The 23,927-nt window shown below is 39.8% G+C and overlaps 1 protein-coding gene across 1 annotated transcript; it reads right to left on the bottom strand.

The window, feature by feature from the left end:
* Positions 1–193: 193 nt before the first annotated feature.
* Positions 194–23,080, bottom strand: capn8 (calpain 8). Its single transcript, XM_024443894.2, has 21 exons — positions 22,756–23,080; positions 21,654–21,723; positions 19,556–19,674; positions 19,158–19,291; positions 16,344–16,512; positions 15,843–15,926; positions 15,378–15,463; positions 13,078–13,152; positions 12,671–12,831; positions 8,758–8,927; positions 7,992–8,003; positions 7,543–7,754; positions 6,936–6,972; positions 6,712–6,777; positions 6,562–6,619; positions 4,390–4,454; positions 4,070–4,138; positions 3,896–3,974; positions 2,110–2,226; positions 1,670–1,728; positions 194–1,564 (listed from the first exon to the last, which is right to left on the bottom strand). Exons 1-21 carry the CDS (start codon positions 22,990–22,992, stop codon positions 1,541–1,543), a joined length of 2,103 nt encoding a protein of 700 aa, XP_024299662.1. The 5' UTR covers positions 22,993–23,080; the 3' UTR covers positions 194–1,540.
* Between the last annotated feature and the right edge of the window lie 847 nt (positions 23,081–23,927).

Raw genomic sequence — 23,927 nt, 5'->3', positions numbered from 1 at the left:
AATTTGCAGTGTACAAATCTTTTATAATTCTGTACCGGTAATGACACATGCAATGAAATCATATGTATGAGTATAGCACTAGAGCGATATTCGATACGGAATAGATTTTATAATTGCGCTTTAATTCCAATTGAAATCTTGAATTTTAATAAGGCTATTTGTAGAATATGAATTGGAATGAAAGGAAACTGAATTGATTGAAATTAAAATGTCTTATTTATTCATTCTATACAAGTGGTTGTGATACAGTGAGCTACAAAGGTTTTGGGACAGTGACACATTTCGTTTTTTGGGCACTGTACTCCAGCACTTCCTTATTGTAATTGTGAGAGGTTAGCATGTCTTTATTTTTTGCATCTGTAACTTTCACTCATCATTATTCATTATAGTGATGTATTTTCTTAACAGTTCACCCGATATGGATGTAAATACCCTCATATTAAAGCTGACAGTCTGCACTTCAACCTCATAAGTCATTGTATCATTTCAAAACAAAACAAATTGTCACAGTCCCAATACTGTTGGAGCTCCCTGTATATCATGAATATAGTTACAACCTAACGTCTAAAAAACAAAACATAAAATAAACATATTTAAGTGATAATCAAGTTATTATTTTAAATGCTATATTCAATATTTTGCAGTGATATGGCTAGTGGCAGGTGATTTTAGTAATATGAATGAGACTTTTCATGTCTCAATTCAAATTTCAATTCTGAGTTGAAATTAATTATTTGTACGGGCAAAACAAAATCCATGTTGTAAGAATGTTTCAGAGGAACTACATGTTCCCCCATTAGATGGTTCTTTGGATGCCATCTACCATTGTGCCTTTCGGTTTGTTACAGGTGACAGTTGTGATACTCATCACTGCAGACTGTATCAATAGGTTGGCTGGACTTCGTTAAAGATCCGTAGATCTCTACATTACTCCGTTTTCGTTTACAAGGCCCCATTTCATAAACTTCTAACTTATCTAACTTTGCTGTTGAAGTGTAGACACATGAGTTGCCTAACTTGTTCACAGGATTGGTTAAATCTTGAGGTTCCTAGGGTCTCCACCAAGCTAGGTAAATCTGCTTTTTACTTTTAAAGCACTGTGCTGCTGGTACAAAATTCAAAATACATTTCATCTTAATATTCTGGTGCTGTTCGGGGCAGTTTAGAGTATTGACCGGGGACTTAATTGTGTAGGAATGTAACTGTTTTTCTGCGTGATTTGTGATGTTTTACTTGTGCTTCCCATAATGTGTATATTTTTGTTGTTGTATTGCGCAGGGCACATTTGAATAAGAGACCTAGGTCTCAATATGTCTAATGGTAAAATATAAAATATTTTTTCAATCTGATTGACCCCAACCCTGGTGTAGAGTGATCCATATGCTATTGTAGACAAGAGCCCTATAAAGTATTTTGTCCAAGTCTCATTCAATAAAAGCAACAGTAAAATAACACATTGAGAAATCTTATCCGTAGAGTCCAATGCAATTGAGTTGTATGTCTTCATCTGTCCCTGTAGTAGATTATTATCTCTGGAATCTTAATTGAGGCCCAGGCAGACCCACTGAAAAACATGCACACAAACACAAATCGTTCAGAATTGATTGGAAACAATTTCAGGAAAATATTTATTAAATGAACAAATTAAAGATTAGATGTGAAGACATACCTGCAATGCATCCAATTCGATCTTCCCACTGTCATGTTTGTCAAGTGTTTTGAACATTTCTAGTAGAGAGGGAGAGAGAGATATATATATATATATATCTTTATATATCACCTTGTATTTATATAAATATAAATACAAGGTGATTCTGACTCTGAGAATCTGCCTGCCCATTACAGGTATTGCTAATACCTTTAATTTGATTGTAGTAACTTTATAAATGTTAATTTAAAACAATATCCTGTGCACACTCAGTTCATGGGCTTTCCCCAGATAGTTTATTTTTTATTTATAAGAATGATAATAATAATGGTCATGGAACAGACACTTTTATCCAAGGCAATTTATAGTGTACAATATCCAGAGATGCAAGCACCATGCTCTGGATTGAATCATTGGAACCACCTCTATTAGAAGACATTATGAAGTCAAAAACCACTCACTAAATAGCATTTCCAGTCGTATCAGGCAGCCCATGAAGCAGTCAAAGTCCATGGAGTACTCTGAGTTAGCGTAGCGGGACACAATTAGCTGGAGCACCTCGCTGTTAAGCTGAAATCCTGCGACAATAATAAACACAATAATAAAATCCTGGCCCAGCATTTCAACCAAAGTCCTAATACAACAATTTGTTATTGACTGACCCATGTAAATGTTGTGTGACATGGGGGTAAATGAAACAGCGTAATGCTGCATTCTAATAAATATTTACAGTTAACAAACAAATGCATTTGAATTGATAATATTACAATATTACAATAGTAAGAGCCCCTCCGGTAGTAGTAGTTGTGGTAGGGGTAGCATACAGTAAGTAAGAGGTAGCCGCATTAATGTGACTTTAAAGGGATACTGCGAGATAGCATATACAAGCAGCTAGCATACACTAGCGTACCTGTAGACTTCCAGTCATTGTGCTAACAATAGTTAGCATTGGCTTGCGAAACTACCACTAATTCACACCTTTAAATGTGTTTTAAGTTCTCCATAAAGGAAAGAGTGTGTTCTATTGACCCTGATATGTCTGTGCTAGTGTACAGTTGGCAATGTTTTCCTGAAGGGCAATACTCCATTTTCTCATTGCTGCAACTCCCCAAAAGGAGAGGTGAACGTCAAGTGTCTTCCGAAACATCACTTGCCAAGCCACGCTGCTTCTTAAGATTTGCTTGCTTAACCCGGAAGCCAGCCGCACCAATGTGTCGGAGGAAACACCGTTCAGCTGAAGTCAGCTGTCAGGCTTACAGACGCCCGGCCCTCCACAAAGAGTCACTATTGCACAATGAGCCAAGGAGGCCCCCTCGGCCAAACCCTCCCCTTATCCCGATGAATTGTGCACCGCCCTATGGCACTCCCGGTCACGGCTGGCTATGACACATAGCCAGCTGTGGGATCGAACCCCAGGCTGTAGTAACGTCTCAACACTGTGATGCAGTGCTTTAGACCATTACAACACTCGGGAGGCCCGCACATAGGTAGATTTCTAATACCCTTCTGTTTAACTACACTGAGTGTACAAAACATTAAGAAGACTTTCCTACCCCCTTTTGCCTTCAGAACAGACTAAATTTGTCAGGGCATGGACTCTACAAGGTGTCGAAAGCGTTCCACAGGGATGCTGACCCATGTTTACTCCAATGCTTCCCACAGTTGTGTGAAGTTTGCTGGATGTCCTTTGGGTGGTGGACCATTCTTGATACACACGGGAAACTGTTGAGCATGAAAAACCCTGCAGCGTTGCAGTTCTTGACACATTAAAACCGGTGCGCCTGGCATAGCCACGGGTAGGGGTGCTGGGCACCCCTGATAAATTACAATTAAAACAATAATTTATATGTTTTTTAATTATTATAATAATGTGAGAAAAAAAAATCACATTTAGTGCACTAGGCCTTTATTACTCCTGTGTGAGCAGAGAAATTGTCGTCAGCAGAGTAGGGAGAAAAATACCCCCCAAAACATGTTCCCGCGGCCATGGCGCCTGCAGCTACTACGATAGCCTGATACTGTAAATCTTTTTTCTTGCCCATTCACCCTCTGAATGGTACACATACACAATCCTTCTTTAAACTGTCTCTTCCCCTTCATCTACATACACTGATTGAAGTGGATTTAACAAGTGACATCAATAAGACATTTCACCTGGATTCACTAGGTCAGTCTATGTCATGGAAAGAGCATGTTTTGTACATTGTAAATTAAATGGTTAAATAAGTCAATGTTTCTTAACAATACCTGCTTCAGTCAACGCCTCCCTCATCTCGTGGGTGCTCATCGTGCCAGAGTTGTCAGAGTCGTGACTTTTGAAGATTTCCTATAAGACATCGAAATTATTGACAGACTCGAATACGATTAATAATACCAGTTTCAATGCTGTACACTCAGCACAGTCTCTGACCTTAATCTTACCAAATACTTCTGGATCTTAGTCCACACAGTATGGAACTCAACCAGGCCCAACTTTGCATTGCCATCCATCTGATTGTTGTCAAGACAGATATAATATATGCCAGTTAGCAGACACTTTTATTCAAAGCGGCTTTCAGTAGTGCATGCATACATTTTCCCCTGTGGGAACCGAGCCCACGACTTTGGCGTTGCAAGCGCCATGGTCAACCAACTGTGCCACACAGGAACAATTTCCTAATACCACATGTTGAAAAGTAAAATGTGCATTTTTCCATATCATATTGAGAATGAATGGCTCATGCTACTGTAGGAAAGGATACATCCAACAGACTGATGATGTGACGACAGGTCTCGAGGCTAAATCCATCAGTTTTGACGTGAGATCCTTGAAAACAGAGTGGCAACAAGTAAAGCTAATATACCGTACTGTTAACACATACTGGGTCCATACTGGTGAATATTTAAGTTGACATTTTATCTGTCTCAAAATGCACATCAGCCAATTCAAAAAATATTGTTGCACGTGATACAATACTACATGTGCATTTTAGTCAGTTATCCAGACCAACTTAAGGGAACATCAACAGATTTTTTTAACCTAATTGGCTCAGGGATTCAAAGCAGTGACCATTCAGTTACTGGCCAACGCTTCCCATAAAATAACCTGGCATATTTAGTGTTTCTTAAAATAGGTCCATTTGGCCACCAGAGGGATATTTTAAACCTCCAAATGAAAGGTTTACTTTTCTTTCACTTGGTCTGTAAAGTGTCTTGTCCCAATATTACCGTGTCCCAATATTGAATGACGAATCCTTGACTAGGCTACTAGCTTCTAACGTTAGACAAAATTAAAAAGGTATGTTTTTTTGCATATATGAAAAAAAAATCACATGTTTTTGCTTATCCGTTTCACACACATCCATGTGTTTTACAGGAAAAATATAAAGGAGGTCTACACAACATTTCAGTTTATCGTACATTGTAAAAATAAATAAAAAAAGCTGTCATGTACCTCCATTACAATCACTGCCAGGTGGCATACACGCTAAACTGGTTAACTGTGAATCTGTGGGGTACAGTATCAGTTGGTTCAAGGCCCACTCTTGTCAAGCTTTTTTGTTAAGGAAAAAACTGTTCTCTGCTGGTCCTCGATGATCGATTCAAATAGGCGATGAAATGGATGATTATAATGCATGTAAATTGTTGTAAGTGTAGCCTACATAAAAAATTAAGACGTTTTGGTCTAACAGTAACGTTATACTATGCTATTATGTTCAGTATATTCGGTATGCTAGGCCTATATAGAATACTAATTCATCCTTAAAGTTAAGTGTCCAGTGATAATCTCACTTTTAAAAGTTCATATTCTTTTAACTCATACCCAAATAATGTTGTTGACTCGTCCTATACTCGTATTTGTGGCCAAAGCATAAACTGGAGAGAAAAACCCACACCTCAAACATGTATCTCAAAAACACTGTTTCAAAAATGCTTGCTATTTTGTCATAGAGTATGATGTCATACTCCTGAGAAGGATAAACTGGCCAATCAGTGTTCTAGAGGTGGATGAGCTGGCCAATCAGATGTCAACTCTGATTAATATTTTTAATAACCAATATATACCCATACCATTCTTTTGTTGGAATATACCTACACCATTCCAACACAAAAAAGCTGCTTTTTAATTACCAATTTTAGGAAGAAAAACTATTTCACTCATATTGTAAGTAAATAGAGGTCATATTTCATAGAAATCTGGAAACACTGGACAGTTACTGTAGGTGATCTTGCGAGACATTGATTCCGCTTTGATCTAAACTTTATTAAACAAGCACCATTCTGAGAAGCGTCGCTTCGGTGCACATCGGCAGCACTAACGTTAACGTTACACCACTGTAGCAGTAGCTTACATGTTGGTCTGCAATAGGGACTCCAAGAACCTCCTCATTAAATATATTTGTAATCTTCATTTGCAAGGTTTTGGCCGTACTTTGGATAACACTATCACAATAAATGTAATTCTACATTTCAAATGAAAAAACCTCTCCTGGGATTTCAACTTGCCACAAACTGCAAAAATTACCCAGGAACCAAGTTCGCTACACTATGAGCTTATCATTTAGTTGAGATTTTGCGTGATTTTTAGTAACCGTTTTTAAATTATTATTTTTTAAACTTCTGTTAAGAACATTTTCATGAAAAAGTGTTAAATCACGTCCACCTACATCAACATTTGTAATTGGCTGATGAGGAATTTGTGACCGGACATAATCACTGCCACCTGGTCAGGTTAGCATAGGGTTAAATGTGCCAGGTTATGTAATGGGAACAACTAAAATGTAGCATTTTATCACGTGCAACTATGTCAACAATTTTAATTGGGATGGAGAAAAGGTTTAAATTGAAACCTTTTCTAATGTTGGTAAATATAGACCCCACTGTGTCTCATCACAGATGATGCTTCACAATGTATATACATCTCCTTTACTCACTCTGAGTTACCACTCTGTTTAAAATCTTTTGAAGTTCAAAGGCAGAAACTTCGGAATCCTGTCAAGATTAAATTAATATATTAGAAAGAAAAATAAGATTGTTATGTGACTGATTTAAATAAAGAACAAAAATAATATAGAAATACATACGCTTCCAGCAATCTGCAAGAATAGACGTTTGAAGTAGGGATCCACATCACCCTCTGTAATATCAGGCTAAAAAGGGTAAAAAAAAAAATTTAAACGTTCAGAAATCTCTGTTTAAATATTATGTTGCACTTGGAGTGTCCAGCCGGAAACATACCTCAGTAAACATTTTTTTTAAATTGTTGGAAGATGTTGAGATCAAAAGACAAGAAATAACTATGATGTACCTCGTCAACTTCCACACTGATATCCTCTTCCATTGGACTGCAACAAAACACATAGAAAGATATACATATAACATACACCATATGATAAACGCATCACATTTGTACATATGTTTGTCATTGTGCCCTGGAAACAAAGCTACATTTTCAAATTGAATGAAAATGTATGATCGAACTCATGTAAGTGTCAATAATGTCACGTTGCTTCCTTAGCGAGTACCACTTCCTCCTGATTCGGCTCATACCGAGGCTCGAACCCAGGACCTCTCTGCCTCACAAACACACATGACCGCCCTCCTGAAATGTCTTACCCAGCCGTGCCATAAAACAAATTGTCAGCACGAGTGGATCCCCATTCGCTATAAAGGCCTGCATTATTTTTAAAAACACTTCCGTCTTTGCTACATAGGCCTACATTATATAAAACGTTACAGTGTTCACAACAGCATCTAGAAACATAAAAGCAAGAATGTTAATAAAACAATGAGACACATATGGATCTATTCACATGCCTTACGACTTAATAATGTATTTCAAATAATCACTATAAAAATGGTATAGTCCCACTCTATTGCAGGCTGTATAACCTCTTCATAAACGCGGGGCCCACCTGGTGGCAGCATGCTTCTCGGCGAAGACTCTCAAGAGGAAGCTGCCCTTCTTGTGCGGCTCAAACGTGGAGGGGATGATGACGTACTCCCCGGGGGGCAACTTGAAGCGGTCACAGATCTCCCGCAGGTTGATGAAGGTATTGCTCATTGCCACAGACTTCTGTCTCAGCAGCACATCTGGGCCCAGGTGGATGTTGGTGCGGCCCTTATACTGCCATCAAACACAGAGGATAGGGCCTTTTTACAGTAGTCTACCTTGTGGCATTATACATTGGTTTCAAACAACATATTACCTTACTTTTTGTGCATTTGACACTGTACTCATATTTTGGCTCAAAATAAAAGTTGAGAATGTGATGTGAACAGATCAGCATGAAAATGGCCTTATACTGTATCTATAATTATGCTTGAGTTTCTTTCTTTGTATGTGTTAATGTACCATACATACCTCATCAGGAACCTGGAAAACAAACAAAAACAAAACAAACATCAGAATATTAACAGATTTGACCATTTTATTTAAAAATTGATTAAGTCAGGGGTAGCCAACTCTCCTCTCTGAGAACTACTGGGTATGCATGCTTTTGCTCCAGCCCTGCTCTAAAACACCTTATTCAGCGAATTCATGATATCATAAACAGCTGATTTGTAGAAAGAAAAAAACAATCTGTGTTTTGTATCATATTGTACAACAGCTGATTAAACTAACGCGGTAAAAGTGTAAAACAAATATGATCAGTGTTATTTTCTGATAGTTGCTGGTTGAAAAAAAACATTTTAACAGGACCTTCTAATTAGCAGGTTTTGCATGGGTGGAGTTTTGGCTTACCTGGTGACATCACCAGGCGGTGTAAGTTCATAGACCAATAACAAAGAGAGTTCCAAACCTCTCTGCCGATAACAGCTAGTTTTCAGGTAACATATCCCTCCCATTAGGCCCCTCACTCAGACCACTCCCAGACAGTCCTAGCAAAAGTATTGCTTGTGAAGTCCCCCCCCCAAAAAAAGCTGTTTGTTTCTTTTTGACAATTTTAATGGAAAACTATTACACTAAGGAACCTCATTGTTACCCAGAAATGATTTAACATTGAGATAAAAATGTCTGCATTGGCCCTATAAGGCAGGGGCTGGAACAAATGCCTGCATACCCAGGTGGAGGGTTGGACAGTTATGGATTAAGTGAATAAATTCACTCTGGGGTGGTGATGTTGCACCTGGTATATTGAAAAGCCAATGGTGTTGAGGTCCCGGCTGAATCTCCTCTCTTTGCGGCCGTCTTTTTGCATGAGGCCCACCAAGAAGGTGCAGCCATCCTTGCCATCATGAGGGTCATCATCCACATCATCCAATTTAATGGCAAACTGGGGGTTAGAGCAGAATGTGGCTGCAGAGAAGTGGGTGAGAAAAAAGATTTGTGAAAAAGGATTAGTGACTAATCGAGGCAACACTATCAGAGTTGCCAGGTTTAGCTACAATGTCCAGTCTATGACCGCTCAAAACCTGCACAAAGGCCTGAAAACTAGCCTCAAGAGAGGAGTTGCCACATGTATCGAATAAGTGTCTCCATATTAGCTAGCTAGTGCCGTCAGTTCGTTGTTCTCACATCACTTGTCAAGATGTGAGCGCATGTGCTGCTTTCCTCATTTACGTGATTCAGCTGCCTGCTGCCAGTGATGCCAATTTAGCTATTTTTTTGCTATATTTAGCAACTTTTCAGACTACCCTGACAACTTTTTTTTTTCAAACAGCACCTAGCAACAAATGTATCAAAAATTTGTTTGGAACTTTTAGCAACTTTTGAAAAGTGACTCAAATGCTAAAATGCACACATTTTCCCTCTAAATGACACAAAAACGATTTTCTCTCAGTCACAACACACGTGCCTGGCTGCAATAGTGCATTGTGAGTGACGTCAGCAGCAGGCGCTCAGCTCGTGTACAGGCAGCAGCAGGCAAGCAGCAATTTGGGCAAATTGCCAATCATTGTTGGCTGAGTGCGGCACGAGCTAAACTCAATGAATATAGTTGGTCACAAATGTTTGATCTTGAACAGAACTTACAACATCAATCAACATATCCCAATCAAAAGCGTACAGCCAGAAGTACAGAAAAGAGTGGGTGTCTGTACCTGAACAAATGTCAAATCATATTTTTTGCCGAGATGGCCAGTCAATTTGAGAAACGTTATTGTGTATTCTACGTAATGACGCAGTTTTACGTTATCACGCAATGACATCACAACATCATTTAGCAACTTTTAGCAACAAATTAACCTGCCTCTAGCAACTTACCCTGAAAATGTGTTGGCAACACTGCCTGCTGCAGCGCTTGTCTCAACACACACACACACACACACATACATTCATCTAACACACACACACATACATTCATCTGGCCCACACACTCACTCAGCAACTGCCTGTCTCATTGTCTGATAATCAGAAGCAGCAGGTCACAGTAAAATTAATAGATACAAAAAAATAAGAGAAATGCCATGGTGGACGCAGTGCAATTTAGAAGTAGCCCAAAATCCCGCAACCCATGACAAATACATTTTCACTAGCAACATTTTCCCGGAAAATCGTGGACATGGCTACCCTGAACACTATACACTTTTTACTCTAAACCAGTGCTTAATTTGAGCCTCTCCGTTTTGGAGTTTTTCTTCCAGAAACGATTTGTCTGAATCCCGTACCTCTCGTGGCATGAATTTATTTTCTCTCACCTTTTTGCAATGTAAAAATTCAAATAAAAGCAATCAAAGTTCATTCGAGTTGCCCATTCGTTCATTCTCATGCCCCCACAACAGAACATAATGTGAAAAGGTTGATTTTCCGCTGGTGCCTAATATTCTAAGAGTTGATTTTGGTTGGCCCGGCCCAGGTTTATGGTTTGCGCAACATTGTAACCTATGTTTGAGACCAAACAGACGTCGCTGTGTGAGAAGCGTGCCAGTATCTCTCACATAGGTAGAATGAGATTCACTTTCTATGATCTGCTCTGATAGACATGAATGAGCCTGCAACTCTCATCTCTCTAGCGTTGCACGTCATCATTTCCTTATAGAATCATCGCCACGCGAAGGGTTCTGAAGTAACTGCAGCACCCCTTATACATTGAAATACATTTGCCAAAGCTTTAGAATTACTACTGTACTACTGATGTGATCTTCCTGTCTGGGTAGGCGCCCCCCTTTGGTTGTGCCGTGGCAGAGATCTTTGTGGGCTATACTTGGCCTTGTCTTAGGATGGTAAGTTGGTGGTTGAAGATATCTCTCTAGTGGTGTGGGGGCTGTGCTTTGGCAAAGTGGGTGGGGTTATATCCTTCCTGTTTGGCCCTGTCTGGGGGTATCATCGGATGGGGCCACAGTGTCTCCTGACCCCTTCTGTCTCAGCCTCCAGTATTTATGCTGCAGTAGTTTATGTGTCTGGGGGCTAGGGTCAGTTTGTTATATCTGGAGTACTTCTCCTGTCTTATCTGGTGTCCTGTGTGAATTTAAGTATGCTCTCTCTAATTCCCTCTTTCTTTCTTTCTCTCTCTCAGAGGAACTGAGCCCTAGGACCATGCCTCAGGACTACCTGGCATGATGACTGCTTGCTGTCCCCAGTCCACCTGGCCGTGCTGTTGCTCCAGTTTCAACTGTTCTGCCTGCGGATATGGAATCCTGACCTGTTCACCGGACGTGCTACCTGTCCCAGACCTGCTGTTTTCAACTCTCTAGAGACAGCAGGGGTGGTAGAGATACTCTTAATGATCGCCTATGAAAAGCTAACTGACATTTACTCCTGAGGTGCTGACTTGCTGCACCCTCGACAACTACTGTGATTATTATTATTTGACCATGCTGGTCATTTATGAACATTTGACCATCTTGGCCATGTTCTGTTATAATCTCCAGCCGGAAGAGGACTGGCCACCCCTCATAGCCTGGTTCCTCTCTAGGTTTCTTCCTAGGTTTTGGCCTTTCTAGGGAGTTTTTCCTAGCCTCCATGCTTCTCCACCTGCATTGTTTGCTGTTTGAGGTTTTAGGCTGGGTTTCTGTAACAGCACTTTGAGATATCAGCTGATGTACGAAGGCCTATAGAAATACATTTGATTTGATTTGATTGCTACCAACGTGACTGCTACAGGGCAGTAACCATGTAGGCAGGTTACCTTCGTGTAGGTATTACAGACTGGATCAGGGAGAGGTTGAAAATGTCAGTGAAGACACTTTCCAGTTGGGCCGTGCATGCTTTGAGTACACGTCCCGGTCATCTGGCCCTGCAGCTTTGTAAATATTGACCTGTTTAAAGTTTTCACAATATTTTAAATTGAGGGAAAACACAGGTTATAAAGCAAATGGCTACTGCTGAAAAGAGAAGACTGCTTTAGGTTACCAACATATTTGATCAACTTCCAAATATTGTTTTACAAAAGAGAGATAGGCTTTTGGCATGAGCGCATCGGCCATCACCAGCACGTGAGCTGCATATCATTGGATGAGTCAGTGAAACTGGAAAGCATTTTTAGGGCAATAATTTCCTCTTCATATTGTAGCCTACGATATGTGTCTCTATACACCTGGGCCTTGGCTATTGATGGATTCAAGACAAGGTAATTTTTATTTATCTCATATTTTCTGTTTGTCAGTGTCAACGTAGCCTGCCATTTTGATTATTTTTAGTGGTATTAAAAAAAATTCTGCTGAAGTCTCCAGTTATGTCAAATAACGTAGATTTGCATGAAATGCGTTAATAAAATGCCATATTTTTCCCAGATCCTAGAAAACTAAAAATGTTATCCATGTGTGCAACTTCTGTAAGTGCCTCTACTCTACTGCTCTATTCCACTACGCAAATGCAATGCTATGCATGCAATGGTTTATTATAAAGTTTTTAATGCATTCCGGTACCTCAGAACTCCCCAGGTCACCCCACTCTCACGCTCACTTTTTGTTCCGGAACCTCCCGATTTACAAATTAAGCTCTGCTTTTACCATAACGGTAAACATAATATAACTCATCAGCTGTCCATGAATATTGCAGGTAGGATTAGTGCAAATAGGCAAGCAGCACAAAATCTCTTACAAGTAGTTTTAATACCTACTGAATATAATGTTATATTATTAGATTGACAGGTTCTGTACCTGCATGGTTCCTGCATCCTCCAGCGGTAGAGCCTACCCTCCACATCCCCTCAAACTGGTAGTGGTTCCAGCGACCCACTTCATCACTGACCAGCGTGTCTGGAGTCAGGTTGCAGATCTCCAGCTTGGAGTACTGCCTTAGGAAATCAGAGTAGGCCATCCTGGATAAGGAACAAGGAGTAGGTTGCTACCATGTACATCAAATATAAAGGAATATATATTTTATGTATGACATTTGAAAGAGACAATAATGGAAATAAACACTTTTTTTATGTTACAATCAAAAGTTATTTTTATGCCAGCTGTTAGACAATATCATTCTAATGAAAGTGTTATACTGTAGCAAACAATATTATTGGGGTGTTTAATACAGTGCAATACCAATAGAAAAAAAATAACAGTTTCACCAAAACTCTCCATCTTCTGCAGAGTGGTCGAGCTTGGATTTCTCCTCCGGTCGTACTCCATCCCATTCCCTGGAACTATTGAGAGAAAGAGTTTAAGCTTGTCACGTGGCTTCCCCAAGCGGTATTACAACATCAGGGAATTTCACAACCAAATAAATATGCTTTCTTGGAGGCTTACCTACAGCTTTCTCCCAGACATTGTCAACACAGTATCACCATTTTTAAAGCTTACAGTGCATTTGGAAAGTATTCAGACCCCTTAACTTTTCAAATTTGATTTGTCACATGCGCTGAATACAACAAGTGTGTACCTTACAGTGAAATGCCTACTTACAAGCCCCCTTAACCAACAATGCAGTTTTAAGAAAAATAAGTGTTAAGTAAAAAAAATCGATAAGTACATTTAAAACATTTGAAAAAAGAAAGTCACAAATAATTAACAAGCACAAGTAAAGTAACAGTAGTGAGGCTATATACAGGGGGTACCGGTACAGAGTCAATGTGCGGGGGCACCGGTTAGTAGAGGTAATTGAGGTAATATGTACATGTAGGTAGAGTTAAAGATAATAAACAGAGAGTAGCAGCAGTGTAAAAGAGGGGGGCAATGCAAATAGTCTGGGTAGCCATTTGATTAGCTGTTCAGGAGTCTTATGGCTTGGAGGTAGAAGCTGTTAAGAGGGCCTTTTAGACCTAGATTGGGGCTCCGATACCGCTTGCCGTGCGATAGCAGAGAGAACTCTGCTCCCGAATGGCGCAGGGTCTAAGGTACTGCATCTCAGTGCAAGAGGCACTGCAGTCCCTGGTTCGAATCCAGGCTGTATCACATCTGGGCGTGATTGGGAGTCCCATAGGGCAGCGCACAATTGGCCCAGCGTCGTCCAGGTTTGGTCGGGTTAGGACATCATTGTAAATAAGAATTTGTTCTTAACTGACTTGCCTAATTAAATAAAGGTTTTAGGGCCTTCCTCTGACACCGCCTGGTATAGAGGTCCTGGATGGCAGGAAGCTTGGCCCCAGTGATGTACTGGGCTGTACACACTACCCTCTGTAGTGCCTTGCGGTCGGAGACCGAGCAGTTGCCATACCAGGCAGTGATGCAACCATTCAGGATGCTCTTGATTGGTCATCTCCTTTGTCTTGATCAGGTGGAGGGAGAGGTTGTTTTCCTGGAACCACACGGCCAGGTCTCCTCCTCCCTTTAGGCTGTCTCATCATTTTCGGCGATCAGGCTGTTGTGTCATCTGCAAACTTAATGATGGTGTTGGAGTCGTGCCTGGCCATGCAGTCATGAGTGAACAGGGATTACAGGAGGGGACACAACCCTGGGGGGCCTCCGTGTTGAGGGTCAGCGTGGTAGACGTGTTGTTGCCTACACTTAGCACCTTGGGGCGGCCCGTCAGGAAGTCCAGTTGCAGAGGGAGGTGTTTCGTCCCAGGGTCCATAGCTTAGTGATGAGCTTTGAGGGAATATTGGTGTTGAACGCTGAGCTGTAGTCAATTAATATCATTCTCTCACATAGGTGTTCCTTTTGTCCAGGTGGGAAAGGGCAGTGTGGAGTGAAATAGAGATTGCGTCATCTGTGGATCTGTTAGGGCGGTATACAAATTGGAGTGGGTCTAGGGTTTCTGGGATAATGGTGTTGATGTGAGCCATGATCAGCCTTTCAAAGCACTTCATGGCTACAGACGTGAGTGCTATGGGTCGGTACCTTTTGGTACCCTTCCCCAGATCTGTGCCTCGACACAATCCTGTCTCGGAGCTCTACGGACAATTCCCTCAACCTCATGGGTTGGTTTTTTCTCTAACATGCCACTGTGGGACCTTACATAGACAGGTGTGTGCCTTTCCAAATCATGTCAGGTCAATTGAATTTTCCAAAGGTGGACTCTAATCATGTTGTAGAAACATCTCAAGGATGATCAATAGAAACAGAATGCACCTGAGCTCAATTTGGAGGCTCATGGCAAAGGGTCTGAAAACGTATGTAAATAAAGGTGTTTCTGTTTTTTAAATTTAAAACATTTGCAGCAATTTCTGAAAACCTGTTTTCACTGTTTTATTATGGTGTGTTGTGTTTAGATTGATGAGGACATTTAAAAAATGTTAAAATTTTTTAGAGCAAGGCTGTAATGTAACAAAATGCGGAAAAAGTCAAGGGATCTGAATACTTCCAGAATCCACTGTATATACCTGCAATTAAGTGTTGTATAATTGTTTGTTGTGTGTGCCACAACAATCCAAAATTGTTATATGGTCAATAAAGTTGCTCAACACTGCTACTAATTGAGTTATTTACTCACTCATCGCTCCAGGCACCCGTCCACTCCACCTGACCCCAGGGGTTTCTGATCCTCACCAGCTCAACTGGAGTCCCATGCAGGTGTACCTTCACTCAACACGAAAATTCGACAGACTGTTACGATTGACAAGAGGCTACCTGGCTATCTTATCTTGTTGAAAAACACACGCCATCTACAAACTTCATGCATCACGATCTGTTGTCTAAAATACGTATTTTTTTAAATGATCTATGTGTCATGTGTCATAAAATGACATAGTAATAGTATGTCAGTTAGAATACTACTAATGATATCATAGTCGTTTTTATGACATTGTTGCAGAGACAACATTAAGTGTAATGTTACCAAAGCAGTATTTTTAAAACAGTTCAACTCATTGAACTGCTAAAAAGGCTGACCACATTATATTAACTTATTTTACTTCTCCTTGATAGTTTTATGTACTGAGAAAAGACTTATTCTTACCTCTTCTGCTGCAGTGATTGAGTATGCATGCCCCTTCACCAGCTTCTGACCAGTGACTGCCTCCGTCTCGTACGCACTTGTTATCTACAGTACCCCAGAACACTACATATCAAAAATGTTTACCGCTACTGCACACTCTAATTTATTCATGTAGGACCGATCCAAACAGATGTATAATTGTATAATTTGTCTTCTCACGTCAATAAGAGATGTATGTAGTTACACATGCCAATCTTAAGGTAGGGTTTCGCACTTTCCGTTGTCTGACATATACATTTAAAAAACAGTCATGACATCAGACCTATATTCAAAAAAATGTTACTATGGACATTGGATTTCTGGGATCAAGGTGTATAGTCTGCTCACAATTAAAACGCATTTCGGTGTGTCCCAAAGGTACAGTAACACGTCAGGACCTTGGCAGCATTATATTTCTTGGCTCTTGTAATGTACAACTAGAATAGTCTGTATTTAAAGATGACTCATCAAAAACACCCTTACATCAATGGAGCAGCCCAAAAGAGAACCCAGCCCCAGGGCCTTCTTCATGATTTTGAACAGGCACTGTGGGGCCTTGCCAAGATTATATGTCTCAGCGATGCCCCCAGTGAAGTCCTCAAAGCCTTCTGTGGTGGAGCCCCCAGACAAGGCCTCATAGGAACTGTTGACTCTACAAAGAAAAGAAGAGTTTGATTATGTTTGGTTATATCAAAATCAAATACAATGTCATCAACACAACACATTTCTTGAAAAAAAAAAAAAAAGTAAGAATCCATCTCTGTTTAAAAACTCACATCAAACAAAACAGGTGATTGAATTTATTTGATTTGTTTAGCACGTTTTTGGTTACTACATGATTCCATATGTGATATTTCATATTTTTGGTGTCTTCACTATTATTCTACAATGTAGAAATAGTCAAACTTTGACTGGTACTGTATATATATATATTTTTTTGTCTCAGGACAATATTGTGCATTTAAGCTACTTTTTTCCCCCCCTCAGTGCAACGTTGTGCAGTTAGGCTACTTTTCAGGGCAATTCAGTATGATGTTCAATGAAAGACATGTAATTTGATGTAAAAAACAAACAACCCCTGACATTCACAGGCAATGGACACAGGGACGTTCTATGGGCGAAAGGAGCCTAATCGAGCAGTTAGGATCATACCCTCTGGTAGTGAGGACAGTGAGCTTGAAGACCACGACAACGATGAAGAATGGACCCCAGAATCAGGTTTGAAAGGCTGTGAAATATTAGTTTATGCCCAACTTGTATTATTTCATGAAAAGAGTGCTTGTTTATGATATTTCTATTTTTATTTTTTTATTTCACCTTTATTTAACCAGGTAGGCCAGTTGGGAACAAGTTGTCATTTACAACTGCGACCTGGCCAAGATAAAGCAAAGCAGTGCGACACAAACAACAACACAGAGTTACACGTGGAATAAACAAATGTACAGTCAATAACACAATAGGGGGGAAAAGTCTATATACAGTGTGTGCAAATAGCGTGAGGAGGTAAGGCAATAAATAGGCCATAGTAGCGAAGTAATTACAATTTAGCAAATTAACACTGGAGTGATAGATGTGCAGATGATGATGTGCAAGTAGAAATACTGGTGTGCAAAAGAGCAAAAAAGTTAATAAAAACAATATGGGGATGAGGTAGATTGGATGGGCTATTTACAGATGGGCTGTGTACAGCTGCAGTGATCGGTTAGCTGCTCAGATAGCTGATGTTTAAAGTTAGTGAGGGAGATATAAGTCTCCAACTTCAGCAATTTTTGCAATTCGTTTCAGTCATTGGCAGCAGAGAACTGGAAGGAAAGGCGGCCAAAGAAGGTGTTGGCTTTGGGCATGACCAGTGAGATATGCCTGCTGGAGCGCATGCTACGGGTGGGTGTTGTTATCGTGACCAGTGAGCTGAGATAAGATGGAGCTTTACCTAGCAAAGACTTATAGAAACCCTTGAGCCAGTGGGTCTGGCAACGAATATGTAGCGAGGGCCAGCCGACGAGAGCATACAGGTCGCATTGGTGGGTGGTATATGGGGCTTTGGTGACAAAACGGTAGTAGAGTGTTGGAGGCTATTTTGTAAATGACATCGCCAAAGTCGAGGATCGGTAGGATAGTCAGTTTTACGAGGGAATGTTTGGCGGCGTGAGTGAAGGAGGCTTGTTGAGAAATAGGAAGCCGATTCTTGATTTCATTTTGGGTTGGAGATGTTTAATATGAGTCTGGAAGGAGAGTTTACAGTCTAGCCAGACACCTAGGTATTTGTAGTTGTCCACATATACAGTATTTCACTTAATAAATGTTCTGAAAATATCAGATTTTGCTTGGTGTTTTAGTAAAATCCACCCTCTGGTGGTATGGATAACTTATTGTGTCTCCAGAGAAACCTAGATTCAAATAAAGGTCACATCTATCAAATTATTACAGGCGGAATTAGGTGTTTTTAGCTGGGGTCAAAATGACCCCAAAGTTATAAGTAAGAACAAGGTTATTGACAAAGTCTGGAAAAAGTTTAAGAATTGAATAAACCACCTTTGAGCTATGATAATAAATATGCCTCTGTGCTAAAATGACCCCAGTCGGTAGTATGAGGGTTAATAATAGTTAATTCTTTTAAATGAATCGTTTTACAATAAAATAACTTTTTTTAAGAAGCTAAAATAACTAAATTAAAATAATAGCAATAATATTGCTAACCAAAAGCCATGCTAAGAAGGTTTTCAAAATACTGCAATAGGTGTTGAGGTTTTTGTACAGGAATGTTTTGTAAAAGATATGACAAATTATACAATTTAGAGCATAATAGGGACTGGCATAACAAACACAGTAAGTAAAGAAGGTGAGGGGAGCAATCTGGTGGCATGTTTACATTTGAGGCTGTGGCTGGTGGCTACAGGTACACTTCAATATTTATTCAACAGTGACTATGACTAAAGCCTCTGCTGGTCACCACAATGGTCCAGATCAAAATTATACTATAGCGAATGTTCTGTAATTCATTCAGAACAGTTAAATTTAAATCCATGTCCTTTGTGTTATTCCCTTTGTGCAGGTTCAATGCCTTGGGCCCTATTTAATCAAACCTAGTCACTGAGTATACGGGATAAGTCAAAGCCACATTTTCTTCAATTGCAGGGATGCATATTTGAGTAAATAAAATAAATCTGACTGCAAAGTATTTATAGACTGACAACAACAGAAAAACTGTAAGAAAATGTGTTTTTATGTGTGGTTATCAATTCTGATTGAATAGGACCCCAGTTTACTAACCATGACGGGTGAATGATGTTTACTCACTTAGCATAGGCCTTCTCCAGCAGGGCGCTCCAATACTCTGAGCCCTCAGCTGAGTGAACAAACAGCAGTTTCCCCTCTCTTGTGGGCAGCCTATCGTCAATCACAACATCCACCCACTGTCCATACTGCCAAAACTGTAAACAAGGAAATCTGAGCAGAGGTAGAACACAACTTCCCCTTCCTGTTCAGCTTCACCCTTTAAGTACTTTTTCCTCTTTACCACTCTTCACAAATAAATCATTAAAGGTTGAACATTTCTCTGAGTGTACAATAACATCTACCCTACTCCCCCAATCCTAACTTTTGGAGGTAAAAAGGGGGTTAAAAAAAGACAAATTGATCTTAAATCAGCACTTATGGGCAACCTCATCTATCACTACGAAAAACACATTGCTCACCTGGAAGTGAAAGATGCCAGCATAATTCTCCTCAAAGCTCTGCCCAGGGGGTACCACTCGAGCCAAGATGTCTTTGTCCAAGGTAAGAGAGGCAAGGGCTGCCAGCAACCAACAGTCACCTGTATACATACATCAGTGGGAATAAGAATATGTTTACTCTCTATATTAAATAAGTAATACAAAATGTGTATATATTCTTAGGAATGTTTTATATACCGGGAACATTCTAGAGAACTTTGAGATTCTTCTTGATATTCATTTGTTTATTTTGATTTTGATAATAATCCAACTTTATTGAATAACTTAATTTGTTAAACACTTCATATCTTACACTCAAAGTGCTAATAGTAAAAACATTGCATTTTAATACTTTAGTGTGCTACCAAGAAATGGGTATGTCACTTGATAGAGTATTCAAGTATAAACTACCAAAGTTACCATAGATTGCCATAGATTACCAAAATTACAGAACATTTAAGTAACTTTGGTAAATTACTGGTAGTTTTGTGTCCCTTATTATTATATTAATATATTATGAAATACTAATATAACATGATGCAATATAGTGAAACATAAATGCTGAATAGTTTAAGACTGCAGATATATCAGCTCCGGGTATCAATTTTGGAGAGCGAAATCAAAGTACTGTAAAATCAAGGCAGAGTTAACTGTACAAACATGAACAGTAACAGCCAAAGCAAAGGGAGTGCACAACAGTGAGCAAACATTCTCAGCATGAGTAATTCTTCATGACTATATGAATAGGTGTATACCACCCTCTATTGTAATAGAAATTGAGTCAAATCTGTAGCTAGCTGTGAATAAAATCTTGTTTGTTCAGCGTTGCACACTTGAGTCTTCCATGTCTGTGTAAATTAGGGGTGGTGTATGTTTACTACAAAGGGCGAACCTGATGTATCATTTCTTCAAGAAGCAGTATAGTAGTCAAATTATACTAATGTGTACTGTAGGCCTTTACATGAATGTAACATTTTGTGAACATTACTGGGACATGTCGTGGAAATTTCCTCTATTTACCAAATCATGGGAGCAAACCACACACACAAGTCAGAGTTAGTTATAAAAGTCCATCTTTAATTATATAAGCTCTATAGCATTTTGACTTTCAACAGTTCAGTATCTCTAATGACAAGTTGAGAGTCCCCCCACAATGGCAAAATGGGATCCTTTATAGCAAAGATCACACATAGTCAGACAGCATAGACATAATTCATCGTTCAGCTTTGTCTCCTTTCCCAAACCCCAGAACCATAAACCAATCCTCCAAATCAACATGCATATATCAAATTGTCATTTAGATACAACCAACTCTAAATACAGTCTCCTGGACAAACTCACAGAGAGGAGAATGAGGCTATAGGTTAAGATAGAAACAACATTAGAGGGAGCATAGAATGATTCCAGACACTGCCACCCTCCTTTCCCCACTGGGAAAGGTAGGGAGTAAAAGATATGTTTACACATGAAGACACTTTGACCTCTCCCCTCTCAGCGGCCAAGGCAACTTAGTCTTGACATAGAACAGATAACTGCAACCTCGCCACAGTATTATACAAAAATACCATTCTGATGAGAAGTAACTTACACACATTAGATAAATATAAAACATCTTACATATGTTACCAACAAATTCTGAATCTTCCCTAACAGACACTAAAGGGAAGTGGCAACCTACCACATACAACAGGTGTATAGACACTATTTGAAAAGTAAGAGGTTTTGAACAATTGGTGCCACTTCCATTTCACTCCCATTGATGACTCGATGACTACAGTGACACACACCTTTGTCATTGAATACAGATAAACATAGGTGAGTGAGATAACTTATCCTTAATAACCATGCTTTGGGATGTACACTACAGTATGTTGTCTGGAAGAAACTAGTGACAACAATATGTGGTTTAATGTATTATTAGAATTTTTATTTTATTTTATCTGTAGTAAAGGTGCCGTTTGGATATGTAAAGCCAATACATTTTCAAACAAACAATAAAATATAATATCATTACACCCTATCCTATGTTATGGCAAACATACAGAGCAATATACATATGGGGGTTAGGTGTCAAACTCACCCAAAGCCCCTTGGCAGATGTCAGTTCTCGTGGCTCCTTCAACAATGAACTGAGGGTTTGAGCACAACTCCTGTTTGGAAAATGCATAGGTTGTTTAACTAACAGAATGAATAGGAGGAATTTGGTTCATTTAAAAAATACTAAGCAATTGGTACTTTGCTCCACATGATGCTAAATGGCATGAATTGTTTCCCGACATTAAGACCAAATGTGTTGACTGGAGTGTAATTTGTTTCAAGGGCAGAGCAAAAACAGTGACAGAATATAGGGACGGTTCATGGAATTTGCATGCTTGAGACAGGGTGCCAGCACAAATACAGGCAGTAAGTTGCAATGACATTCTTTATCAAGACTTCATTTGCCTTCCAATCAGTCTTAAATATTCCCTGCACTATGGTTCATCTTCAATCAAGAGTTTTGAGACATAGACTGGAGAAATGTCACCCAAGATCACATTTTCAGTTATTGACTAAATCAGAATTAGGCCTATCTATGCCTGAGTATATTCCACCTGTCTGTGAAAATAAGAAATTGGGGCATAACATAGTCCCTTTCATGACTGCCACCACCCCTATATTCCCCATTGCAACTTCTTAGAAACTTGAACTATGAGGAGGTTACCCTGGTGACGTGGACAGTAGGAGTCAAAAGACACACAAGTTATTTGAGAGGAGGAGGGGTTTGGGTGTTAATTGTTCCAATTTATAGTTTCATTTTAATCTGTCAATTGTGGGAAGAAAATGTTGTCCATCCGTGTATTTTTGTGAACAAATCCTGATCAATCCAAATACACATAATATTAAATAAGCACACAGAAAGTAAGAGAAGGGAAAACAATGGGCCCTTCTAAAACAAAGTAAAACAAAAGCCTAAATCAAGTTAATAATCCAAAAGACATACTGTGAGCTCGATAAATGTATCTTGATGAAATTGCAAGAAGTACCAAAGCAAGAATCTCATTGATAAGTGCCTCTGTTACTGCACATCTAACAAATCACTAAAGCAGAAATGGCTAATATCATGTGAGATGTGGTTAGCCTACCACATCCTTGTGGATATACCTCCTACAGCTATCCTCCTTACACTGAGACAAAGTCCTCACCTTTGGTCTTTTCCACTCAACGCCCCGGGTTTTTGAAGAGTAGCGACCCAACTCATTGTACCCAAGAGAGTTCCAATCAGCAGGGAAGGATGTGTCACTGAAGAGTTTCCCGCTCTCCAGACACTCTCTCCTCAGGGTCTGGAAGTCTTGCTTGTTAAAGGGGATGGCCTTGTCGTTGCTACCTTCACCTTCCTCCCTAGCTTTCCTCCTGGCCAAGTGGTTAGCTATACTGGACATAGTGCTGTGAACTCAGATGGCTGCAGTGTGTGAAGTGTGACTGTGTGAACTGTGTCGTAGTTGCTTCTGTGTGTATACTAAAAGGCTTTTGGGACTGGGGAGGTAGATGTGAAGGGGTGGAGTCAATTTACCTGCAGTCTATAAAGACAGAGGTGGAGGTGTGGCATCTGCTGCCTGCCCCATACAGGTACTGGCCTAAGAAGTCTCAGCAATATTGAGGAACACATTCCCAGGGGATAATTGTAGATGACATACGACAACAGCAAGAGCGGTGTGTGTGTGTGTGTGTGTGTGTGTGTGTGTGTGTGTGTGTGTGTGTGTGTGTGTGTGTGTGTGTGTGTGTGTGTGTGTGTGTGTGTGTGTGTGTGTGTGTGTGTGTGTGTGTGTGTGTGTGTGTGTGTGTGTGTGTGTGTGTGTGTGTGTGTGCGTGTGCGTGCGTGCGCGCGGTCTTTCAAAGGGACCCCTTTTATGCAAAGTAGACTAGTTACTATTAGCCTAGACCAGTGGTTCCTAAACTTTTTATAGTCCCGTACCCCTTCAAACATTCATCATTGTAAGCCTGCCACGCACACACTATACGATACTTTCGTTAAACATAAAAATGAGTGTGAGTTTTTGTCACACCCCGGCTCGTGGGAAGTGACAAAGTGCTCTTATACGACCAGGATACAAGTAATAATAATAAACAGTAATGTTGCTCTTTATTTAACCATATTACATATAAAACCTTATTTGTTCATTGCAAATTGTAAATAACTCACCACATGTTAATGAGAAGGGTGTGCTTCAAAGGATGCACATAACTCTGCAATGTTGGGTTGTATTGGAGAGAGTCTCAGTCTTAAATAATTTTCCACACACAGTTTGTGCCTGTATTTAGTAGTCATGCTAGTGAGGGCTGAGAATCCACTCTCACATAGGTACATGGTTGCAAA

Source organism: Oncorhynchus tshawytscha, linkage group LG02 (genome assembly GCF_018296145.1).
Source record: "Oncorhynchus tshawytscha isolate Ot180627B linkage group LG02, Otsh_v2.0, whole genome shotgun sequence".
NCBI lineage: Eukaryota > Metazoa > Chordata > Actinopteri > Salmoniformes > Salmonidae > Oncorhynchus > Oncorhynchus tshawytscha.
The sequence above is the reverse complement of the archived record's forward strand: the minus strand, read 5'-3'. Positions and strand labels throughout refer to the sequence as shown.